General features: G+C 44.5%; 1 protein-coding gene across 1 annotated transcript; it reads left to right on the plus strand.

Annotated features, from left to right (window-relative positions):
• Positions 1-444: 444 nt before the first annotated feature.
• LOC129678649 (protein unc-13 homolog B) lies at positions 445-9,586 on the plus strand (the record flags this gene model as incomplete). Its single annotated transcript, XM_055609515.1, is given in 9 exon segments — positions 445-672; positions 1,276-1,417; positions 2,930-3,099; positions 3,491-3,606; positions 3,859-4,022; positions 4,640-4,790; positions 7,130-7,198; positions 8,661-8,750; positions 9,458-9,586. Coding segments are annotated over 9 exon segments (1,259 nt in total), but the record flags the coding sequence as incomplete, so codon positions are not given.
• Positions 9,587-10,275: the final 689 nt, after the last annotated feature.

Raw genomic sequence — 10,275 nt, forward strand, 5'->3', positions numbered from 1 at the left:
ATTTTCTTCTCATACTGTACTATTTGCCAAGATTAAAAGCATTAGGGCCATAGAGTACAACCCAACTGTGTTCTGTGGCACTTCAAGGATTTGTGTCATGCTTGCAGGATTGCCATGGTAACATACCACTGCTCTGAGACACCTTTTGGTGATATTTTAACTTTAGAGTTAGAGACTTGATGGAAATTCTTCCAACATTTATCTAAACAGAATAGGATAATGAACCCCCATCACCATGGTCAAGCTTTTTCCACCCTTCAAGTTGCATTTTAAACTACTCTGGCCTGGCAGCAGGCCCCACTGAGATTGCCTTTTTGAAGAGAATTCACAATATCCTGCAGCTTCTCCCATTGTTCCATGCCTCTTCCCTACACGGTTCTCCAGCTTGGCCTTGGCCTGGGAGGTGGCCTGTTGCTTAGTTCTACATTCTGGGCCATCCTTCAGGGGCTGCTGAAAAGAGCTCTAAACATGGAGCTGAGGACCGGACTCAGAACATTATCATGGCTATGAAAGACCGTATGAAGATCCGAGAGCGGAATAAGCCAGAGATCTTTGAGGTGATCCGGGATGTCTTCACCGTGAGCAAAGTTGCCCATGTGCAGCAGATGAAAACAGTAAAGCAGAGCGTCCTGGATGGTACCTCCAAATGGTCAGCCAAAATCAACATCACTGGTGAGCAACATCACTGGTTTGAGGGCTTAGGGATACCTGGACTATGGGGAAAATGTGAGAGGAAGCATCTCAAGTATGAGGAAACAAGAGATTGAGGAGAAAGAAGGTTTAACTGAGAGGAAGAGAGAATCCTATCACTAATCACTCCTCCTGTCACCCATGTATACCTTGGTGCTAGAAGAGGCAAGTACTTGCAAACAGTCCTAACAGTTTGACACTGTACCCTCGGTTAACAGTTTGAGTTTTAAAAGCTGGGGTGGGAGAAAAGGGGTAGGGAGACAACCAGAGGATAGTTCACCTGTGGTTTGCTAAGGTGTAAGGTGGGTGGGGCCGAGACATGTGCCTGTTAGAGGGTTAAAGACCAATGAGGCAGTCATTGGCCAGGAAGGACTCAGGGAAGGAGATGAGACTTTTGGACTGAGCTTTGAGGGAGAGGCTGGTAGTCCAGAGGCTGGTAGTCCAGATATGAGAAATGAGGTTAGGCTTGCTGTGCACACATAGGGAGCTTTGCTAAGTTGGAGAGACTGTGAGTAGTGCTGAGGTGGGGTATCTGACGTAATTCTGAAATGTACTCTGAGCCTTCTGATTTGTGCTGGTTTGCAGTGGTTTGTGCCCAGGGCCTACAAGCCAAAGACAAGACAGGATCCAGTGACCCTTATGTGACCGTGCAAGTTGGGAAAACCAAGAAGCGCACCAAGACCATTTTTGGAAATTTGAACCCTATTTGGGAGGAGAAGTTCCATTTGTAAGTCATGGGAGTGGGCACACATTACTATCATTCCTGGAAATATGTATGTCTCAGAAATGGTATCATAACCCACTTTCTGGCTTTAGCTCCAAAACTGACAAAGATGAGATTCTCACATGTTTCACTGGACAACAGCCATACTTTCTTGGGGTTTCTTCTTATAGTCTTTGGTAGCTTACCCAAACCCTGTGTTAAGGAGGTCAGTTTATGACTGGTGTTTTTTTTTTTTTTTTTTTTTTTTATCACTGGAAAAATTTCCCTACCACTCTGTGACTGCTTCCTAGCCCAGCTAGCAAGTGTTAAGATTTTCTTAGGATGGAGGTGAGAATGTCCTGGGCCTATAACTGGATAATTATGGTTTGACATTGGCGATCTTGGGTCTGGAGATGTTTTTCTCTTTCTTAAGGAAAGCCTTTCTTCTGGTCCCAGCATATTCTTTCATTCCTTTTCCCTTGCTGCTCCTTCTTCTAGACTATTTCACTAGTCTAGAACTTGGATGAAAGTCGGGAGTTGCCAGATGGCTCTGTCTCACATCCCTGCTCCCAAGGTGTAAGAGCAGGACGTTGGGTCTGAAGCTGCTGAGCAGGCTGGTACATAGAGAACAGGCTCTTTTGACTCCTTCAAGCACTTCTGGAGTGTGACCACATCTGCAGTCCAGGCAGCACTTACTGAGTTATGCACCTGTTTGTTTGGGAATCTGAATACTTTCCTGCTGACTACTTTTACATGGCTACTTTTAAATGAACTGGCTCATGGTCGTCATCTTTTACCCATTAGAGAGGAACAATTCATTCAGTTCCTATTCCATGCCAGATGCTTTCCATGATGCTGTTCATTCCAGAATGAGTGACACAGTCTTTGTCTTCAAGAAGCACATTGTTGACTTATCTGTTATTTTTCAGTAGAGGAGTAGTTATATTATAGTGTTTTAATGGAAATATCTTGAATGTGGAAAGACATAAGAACAGAGGGAAATGAAAAAACACATTCTGCTTAGTGCCGGTTTGGGGTAAGGCACGAAGATCCAGGAAACAACTTCTGGGGAGGACAGCAAGATTGGAGACCCAGGTGTCTCTCTTCTCTAAAGCAAAAACACCACAGGAGAATAGCCATTCAATAAAGAACTATAGACATTCATAAGCACAGAGTTAGCTACGTGGGGGAATTAGTAAGTTAAGCAGATAAGACCTGATGACCCTACTAATCATGTAGCGCCTTCGACTTCATGTGTTGGACTTTGAGGAAGGAACCAGCAGTTCTTTCTGGAACCCTTTCATATTGTTCTGTTGGAATTCTGTTGGAATTAGCTGCATAAGGAACCAGAATTGACCATAAGTACTTCTTTCCTTCCCATCCCTAAGGCCTGAAAGATTTTTGCTTGGGACTTGAATGTCAGTGTCTTGACTTTTTCTTTCTCTTTCAAGTGTGGTTGGTGGAGCTCTGGGATGTTGATGTGACAGTGATGCTGCTAGGTCTGTCCCATCCACTGTCCCACCTGCTCTTTTCCAGTGAGTGCCACAACTCTTCCGACCGGATTAAGGTACGTGTGTGGGACGAGGATGATGACATCAAATCCAGAGTAAAGCAGCGGCTAAAGCGAGAGTCAGATGATTTTCTTGGCCAAACCATCATTGAGGTTCGGACACTGAGTGGAGAGATGGATGTCTGGTACAATCTGGGTGAGGAAACTGAACCATAAAATGTTTCTGTGATCGAAGAGCATTCAGAGGGATCTAGGAAATCCACCAAATCACCAACTCCAGATCATACCGCTATACAGAGCCTGTCTTACCTTTAGAGGTGACCATCTTACCTTTAGAGGGGTGGGAAACAAAGTGGCAATGGGTAAACCCATTCTAGCCTGTACAGTCCTTAAGTTTCAGATCTTCTAGTCTTCACCCTAATCCCTGTAAGTCTCTGTTTACTCCTGTTCTTCCACTTAGTCAGCACTGTGTTGTTTGTGGCCTCTTGGGTTGATGCTGTTGTTTTTTCCTGGATTCACGAGGACAGGGTGGTCAGTATCTTCTATAGTTGCATTACTATGAATTGTAAGTCTCTTTTTCTTTGTAGAGAAAAGAACAGACAAGTCAGCTGTCTCAGGGGCTATCCGACTACAAATCAATGTGGAGATCAAGGGGGAGGAGAAGGTAGCCCCATACCATGTGCAATACACGTGTCTCCATGAGGTGAGCAGCACAGTAGTGGGCATTTGACCATAAGTAAGGTTGGCAGGTGCTTGGATATCTAGGACCATTTTGTTTTGTCTTATTCTTGGCTCAGTGTACTGCTATTGTAGGTAGTCTGAGGGACTGGACCATTCTTTTCTTTCACTGTGAGAACAGGCTTCTATGGCCATTGGAAGGCCTAAGTAATGACATGAAGGAAATTTTCAGTTATGTGCTTGTGATGCTTCTTTCTCTCTGCCTTGTGTTCTGCAGAACCTTTTTCATTACCTCACAGACATTCAGGGCAGTGGAGCAGTCTGGATCCCAGAGGCGCGGGGAGATGATGCGTGGAAGGTGTACTTTGATGAAACAGCTCAAGAAATTGTGGATGAATTTGCCATGCGCTATGGCATCGAATCCATATATCAGGCCATGACGTGAGGCTCTCTGGGGTCCTGGGAAGTGGCTATTAATGCTTTGGGTAGCTAATGAAGGCACAGGACATGGAGGGACAGGTGCTTAGTAGCCGTGAAGTACAATGGTTTCATACTTTCCTTTTTTAGCTGGGTGGAGTGTGTTTGTGCTCCAAGGCAAAGAAGCATTTGTTAGAAAGGGAATATATTTGCTAGCACCTCAGGAATGCCATTTACCCATCAAGATCAGGGTTAGGAAAGGAAAAGGGTATGAGTGGGTATACAAAGACACAGGACCAGATATCGCAGGTCTGAGCAAGTACAGCATGTTTTTGCTCATGTACATATGTGCGTAACTGACAAGCTGACCTAGATTGCCCTGAGAGTCAACAAAGAGTATGCTAAGCTGTAGGGAAAATATTTCTCTGGGGAATCTACCAGCAGTCCTGTAATAGAAATCCTTGTCTGCTGGGAGAAGTGTCAGTTGTGATGCTGCCATAGAGATGTACGCAGGGATCCCTGCTGCATAAGCAGAGGGAAGTGCCTGCCTGGCTCTGCTTCCACAGACTTCAGTTGGCTTCCTACTTGACTTCTGCTGCAAGCTGTGAAGAGTCTTTGAGAATGAGGATTCTGTTTTTCAGGCACTTTGCATGTTTGTCATCCAAGTACATGTGTCCTGGCGTACCAGCAGTGATGAGCACCTTACTGGCCAACATCAATGCCTATTACGCTCACACAACTGCCTCCACTAATGTCTCTGCGTCTGATCGTTTTGCGGCCTCCAACTTTGGTGTGAGTGTGATGAAATAGGTGTACCCAAATGTTATTAATTGTTTGTTGTTTTCTGGCCAGTTGTATAGAGTTGACTGATGTGCCTAATACTCAGATAGTTGCTGCCTAGAAAGACAACCCTTTTTTCCTTCTGCATAGGATAATAAAGTATCCTCAGACTCTAGAAAATGATGACACCACTATGCTTTAGAAGGCATTGCTGTGTGGACCCACTTTACTTGAATCACAGTGTTTAGTCTTAGTCTTACAGGCATTGCTCAGAATGTCACCTGACATAAATTCAGAATAAACAGGATGAAAGACCTATCATGGATGCTCTCTCAGTAGGAATAAAATTACTAATATCCCCACAGTCTACTGCATCTGTGATCCCCAACTTTTGGTACTCATAGCATTTTTGTTGTTAATAAAGTTTTTCTGTAGATGAGCTGATGTAATTAATTAAGCTAATCAGGTCCCTTTATGTATTGACTTAATCAGTATCTATCTATTGATGAATATATATGAATTCTGGAATTCAATGAATTCCAATATAATGAATTTTGGAAATGTTATGCTTACAGCCTACATATGATTCCATATTTAATGATAGTTTTTCTATGAAAACTAGTAAAATAGTATGTATTATATATATATTTAATGATAAAATACACATTAAGAAAAATTATAGGGAACTTGGCCAAAAGAGAGACTTCTTGTGTCTTTCTGATCATTTTTCAAATGCATCACTATTTTCTCTCTCATCGTCACTGTTAGACTCTGGCTGTAAAGCTGTTAAGAATGCCCCAAGATAAGTGTAGTGGCATACACCTTTAACCCCAGTTATTGGGAGGCAGAAGCAGGTGGACCTCTGAATTTGAGATCATCCTGGTATGTAGAGTAAGTTCTAGGATAGCTAGGGCTACACAGAGAAACCCAGTATCAAAACACCCTGCCCCCCCCCCAAAAAAAAAAAAAAGAATGCCCAAGAAGCTCCTTTGCACCAGGGTGGCAAGGAAGATGTGGAGGTCCAGCCACTCTCTTGTCCCCTCCCTGCAGGCCCCAAGGCTAGGGAGACTTTTGAGTGGACACTGACCTCACTTTGTTGGCTATGGCTATGGTGAGAGGGTAGGGTTTGGAGGTCCTCCTATGCGGGAGTGAGGCAAGGGCCTGTGATGGAATGAGAACGATCCAGAATGTGTTGGTCTGTGTAGGGAAAATGTCCTGAGGGGAGGAAGGTTAGGAACTTGGGAGTGTCTGGTTGAGGATATGATGGCAAAGTGAAGATAGCTGGAAGCAGAGTATGTTAGGTGTCCACTGTCCTGTCCATCTGTGTGCCTGGCTTCCCCATCCCCACTTTGGACTGGCAGCTGCTTATTATCAGGGCTTGCGTGTGAGTTGTCTTTCCCCAGTTCTTCCAAGGGATTCACTACCTGTAAGGAAGCTGAAAGGGCTCCTGAGGGAGCTCTGAGATACCGATGAGACCATATTTGGCCTCTGCAGCCTTTAAGTCCGACTTCACCTAACCCTGGCACTTCCACACCTCTCTTCCAATGTCCTTGTGAGCCATTGCGGGCTTGTCTTTTCTCCTTAGTCACAAGGGTCAACCAAGGATGACTCAACTAGATGACCCTCACCTTAGGCCTTTCCAAACTCTGCTGCTGGGATTGGAAAGAGCAAAGCAGAAACTTTTTTCAAGGTCCCTAGGATAAGGACCCCTTCCAGCCCTATGTCCTTTGTTCAGTGGACCTGCTTCCCAGGTAGGGGCCTCAGAGACCACTGGCAGCCAGTGCTCAGGAATGCCCGGTCCCTCAGTCCTACAGGGTCATGCCACTTATTTCTTCTCATGCTCTCTTGTGCTGTAGGGGTTTGAGCATTCTTCTGTATATGGTATGAAGAATCTGTGCCAACTGTTTAAGCTTTTGTTAATCAATAAATGCTTTATTTAAAGCTAAAAAAAAATGCCCTAAGAGAAGTTCAGAGATCTCAGACTCAGGAGCAAGTTGGAGAAAGTGTTTGGATTTCCTTTTGCCTGACTAAGATCAACTAAGTTCTCAGACAGACAGAAATGCACTCACTAGTCACATCCTGTGTTTTAGAAAGAGTTTTTTTTCTTTTCGTACACGACTGTGTCTTTGTCACAGTGTAAAAGGTTTCCTAGTTTAAGACAGTGTTTACCTCGTCTTATTTTTCTTTATATTGACTGTTCCCATGGACAGAGGTTGGAAAAGATGCGTGGCCAGCCAAATGTCCCTTCCCTGCTGTTTCTCATTTTCCATGGGTGGTTCTGTTTCTACTGGAGTTGAGGAGGCTCAGAAAAAGATTGCTTCTCTGTTTTATTCTTTCTTTCTCACCCTTAGAAAGAGAGATTTGTGAAACTGCTGGACCAGCTACATAACTCACTGAGGATAGACCTCTCTACGTATAGGGTAAGTGAAGACATGCTGTAGGCAGAAGAGTAAGAAGCACTAAACTCGATCTGGAAGACATGGGCAAATCTTAACTATAAGGATGAAAGGATGAAAACTGGTTGATGTCATTATGCCCACTTGGATGGCTAATGCTATCAACACACATTGCTCTTCTGACTCCTAAGATCATTGCAGTGTAGAAGTAGCAGGTGTGGCTGCTTTTAGTGGGCAGGTGGCTTTCTACCCTATTCGTATCACTCTATCTGACTTTATAATGACAGACTCTCCCAGAGGTTTCCTTCAAATATTAGATACTTAGTCATCTTCCTTTCTTCCTTCCTTCCTTCCTTCCTTCCTTCCTTCCTTCCTTCCTCCCTCCCTCCCTCCCTCCCTCCCTCCCTTTCTTCCTTCCTTCCTCCTCTTTCCTTTCCTTTGTCTTCCCTCTTTCTTTCTGTCCCTCCTTCTGTCCCTCCCTCTCTGTTTCTCCCTCCCTCCCTCCCTCCCTCTCTTCCTTTTGCTCTTCTCATTCCCAAGAGAGGTAGTCTTTGGCTAGAAGACTAAAGAATAGTCTTGGCCAAGTGAACTGTGTTAGGTATTATATCTTTGCCTGGTGTAGGAGAGTGGGTACCTGCTATGGCCCTGGGTGAGAAAATGGATAGTTTCTCAGCTCCTTCCAAGTTAGATCTTCTTACAGTGGCCTCATCACCTGCTTAAAATATCAAGAATCTCCACAATAGGCAATCCACACACCTTAGAAAGTAAATACAAGAGCAGCCTCCCTTAACAAAGTGAAGTTTTGGTTATCTGCTGCACGGTCCTTGTCCTCCATTTGTGTGAATAATGGAGAAATAATTATATGTTACCTTTGGCATTAGTAGCCATCTGTAGGCTTAAAGCTGACAGAATTTATTTCTCCATGGCAGCTTCCTCCTAAAATGTATGTCAAAGAGAATAGCTTATGATATACAGGGAAGTCCTAAGGAATTCACCTCAGAGATCTTGCTCAGAACTCTGCCATCTGCTGGCACCAGAACACTGGAAGAGCAGGGTGGACTGCAAGTCCAGGCTCTGGATCTCAGATTGGTCTGTAGTGTGGCTTCACTTATATCCATGATACACAGTTAGATTATATCCTTTGAAGTACTTAGTGGGTATAGGAATCTTCATTGAAGGAGGAGGAGAGGGAGAGTGAGCATGGGGCAGGGACTGACTGTGTCTGTGTTCATCTGAACAAATGCTCACATGTTCCTGGGAAGCAGGTGTGGCTTTCTGAGACATGAAGTCCTCATCTTGGAGCCAGGCAAGGACCTGCCTGCTTCAGTAGGAAAGAAGAATTGTAATCCAGTGATGCAGGCTGCCCAGCTCAGCCACAGAAACCCCAGTGGGCAGCAGTTACGCAAGTTTTGGTTTCATTAGGTTTGGCAGTGAAGGTTTTTGTGTGCTTCTCTTCCTTTCTTAACATTTACTTGATTTGTAACAGAATAACTTTCCTGCTGGGAGCCCTGAGCGGCTTCAGGATTTGAAATCTACAGTGGATTTGCTGACCAGCATTACTTTCTTCAGGATGAAGGTAAGAGTGGGCAGAGCTGGCCAGCACTGGGCTGAAGAGTTGGCCATGAAAACAGGGAGAGTAAGAGTCTTTGGACAGTCTAAAGCTACAGTATTCATCACCTTTAAGTTTCCATTTCCAAACACACCCATTCCCTAGGTTACTTCTAGGAGGTATAATCCTTAGGTCAGTGAAGAAGGCCTGCACATTCTCCAGCAGCTACCCTGCGGTGTCAACATCATAGCTTGTGTTCATTAGTTTTCTTGTCTTTGTGTCAAGATACCTGACAGTCACACCTAAGGGGAGGAAGGTTTACTTCAGATCTTGGTTTCAGGGAATGCAGTTCATCGCAGTAGGGAAGGTGCTTAGTCCAAGACAGTGGGAACTTGCTTCTCTGAGTCTCACATCTTGGTGGCTCAGGAAGCAGAGTAGAAGTGGGAGCAGGGCCACACTGTAACTCTCAAAGGCCCGCTTCTAGTGATCTGTGTCTGATAGCTAGACACCATGTCCCAGAGGCTCCATGGTCTCCCCAAACAGTACCTCCAGCTGGGGTCTAAATGCTCAAAGCATGAGCCTATGGGAGATGCTTTCCATTCCAACTGAAACATCAGGCAAGGTGAAGACCTGCAAAGGTGAAACAAACCTGAGTAGATTTGCAGGAATGATGGGTAGATATCCCACCAAGGTGAGCAGGACCCTGGGCCTATATTTCTTCTGTTAACTGGCAGGTGCAAGAACTGCAGAGCCCCCCAAGAGCCAGCCAGGTGGTAAAGGACTGTGTGAAAGCCTGCTTGAACTCCACTTATGAATATATCTTCAACAACTGCCATGACCTCTACAGTCGCCAGTACCAGCTGGTAAGAGGTTTGGGGTTAGTGAGCCCAGCTGACAGTAGCTCGTGGGAGTCTCAGCTTTTCTTACTACAAATTCACGGTGGAAAGGTACTCAAAACAGAGTCCTTGATGTTCTCAAGGATGTGAGTTGTCGACTTTGGACCATTTGTCTCATAGATGTAGATGTCTATGAATTGACAAAGGGCCCTTCTATAAAATGTAATATATACATACCTTTGCTGAACAGAAATGGCTGTGATAAGTTTTGCTTTGAGCAGTTAGTGGCTCAATTTGAGTAGAAGTCTCAGGCCATCCCAGCACCTTTCTTTTACCCTTACTGTTTCAAGGTTAATTTTGATCAGATGTAAGATCTGTACCACCTTCCTCTGAGACTGTGGCTGTCTCTGAGCTCTGGGCATGAAAGTCTGACTTTTCCCTTTGGTGACTGGCTCTGCAGTTCATGATCTTCTGGAATTATATTCACCCACTGACTCTCAAGGTTGAAGCTCACCTTCTGTCAGGCTGCTCCACTTTACCAGTTCCAGCTAGCATTCTCAGTGTTTGGAAACTTACTTTATTTTTCTTTAAACAAATTTTTATGGCATTTATTTCACTATTTTGTGTATATAAACACACACACACACACACACACACACATACACACCAACACACACACACACACACACACACACACACACACACACACACACACA

This window comes from Psammomys obesus, unplaced genomic scaffold, assembly GCF_907164565.1.
Source record: "Psammomys obesus unplaced genomic scaffold, mPsaObe1.curated_primary_1811, whole genome shotgun sequence".
Taxonomy (NCBI): domain Eukaryota; kingdom Metazoa; phylum Chordata; class Mammalia; order Rodentia; family Muridae; genus Psammomys; species Psammomys obesus.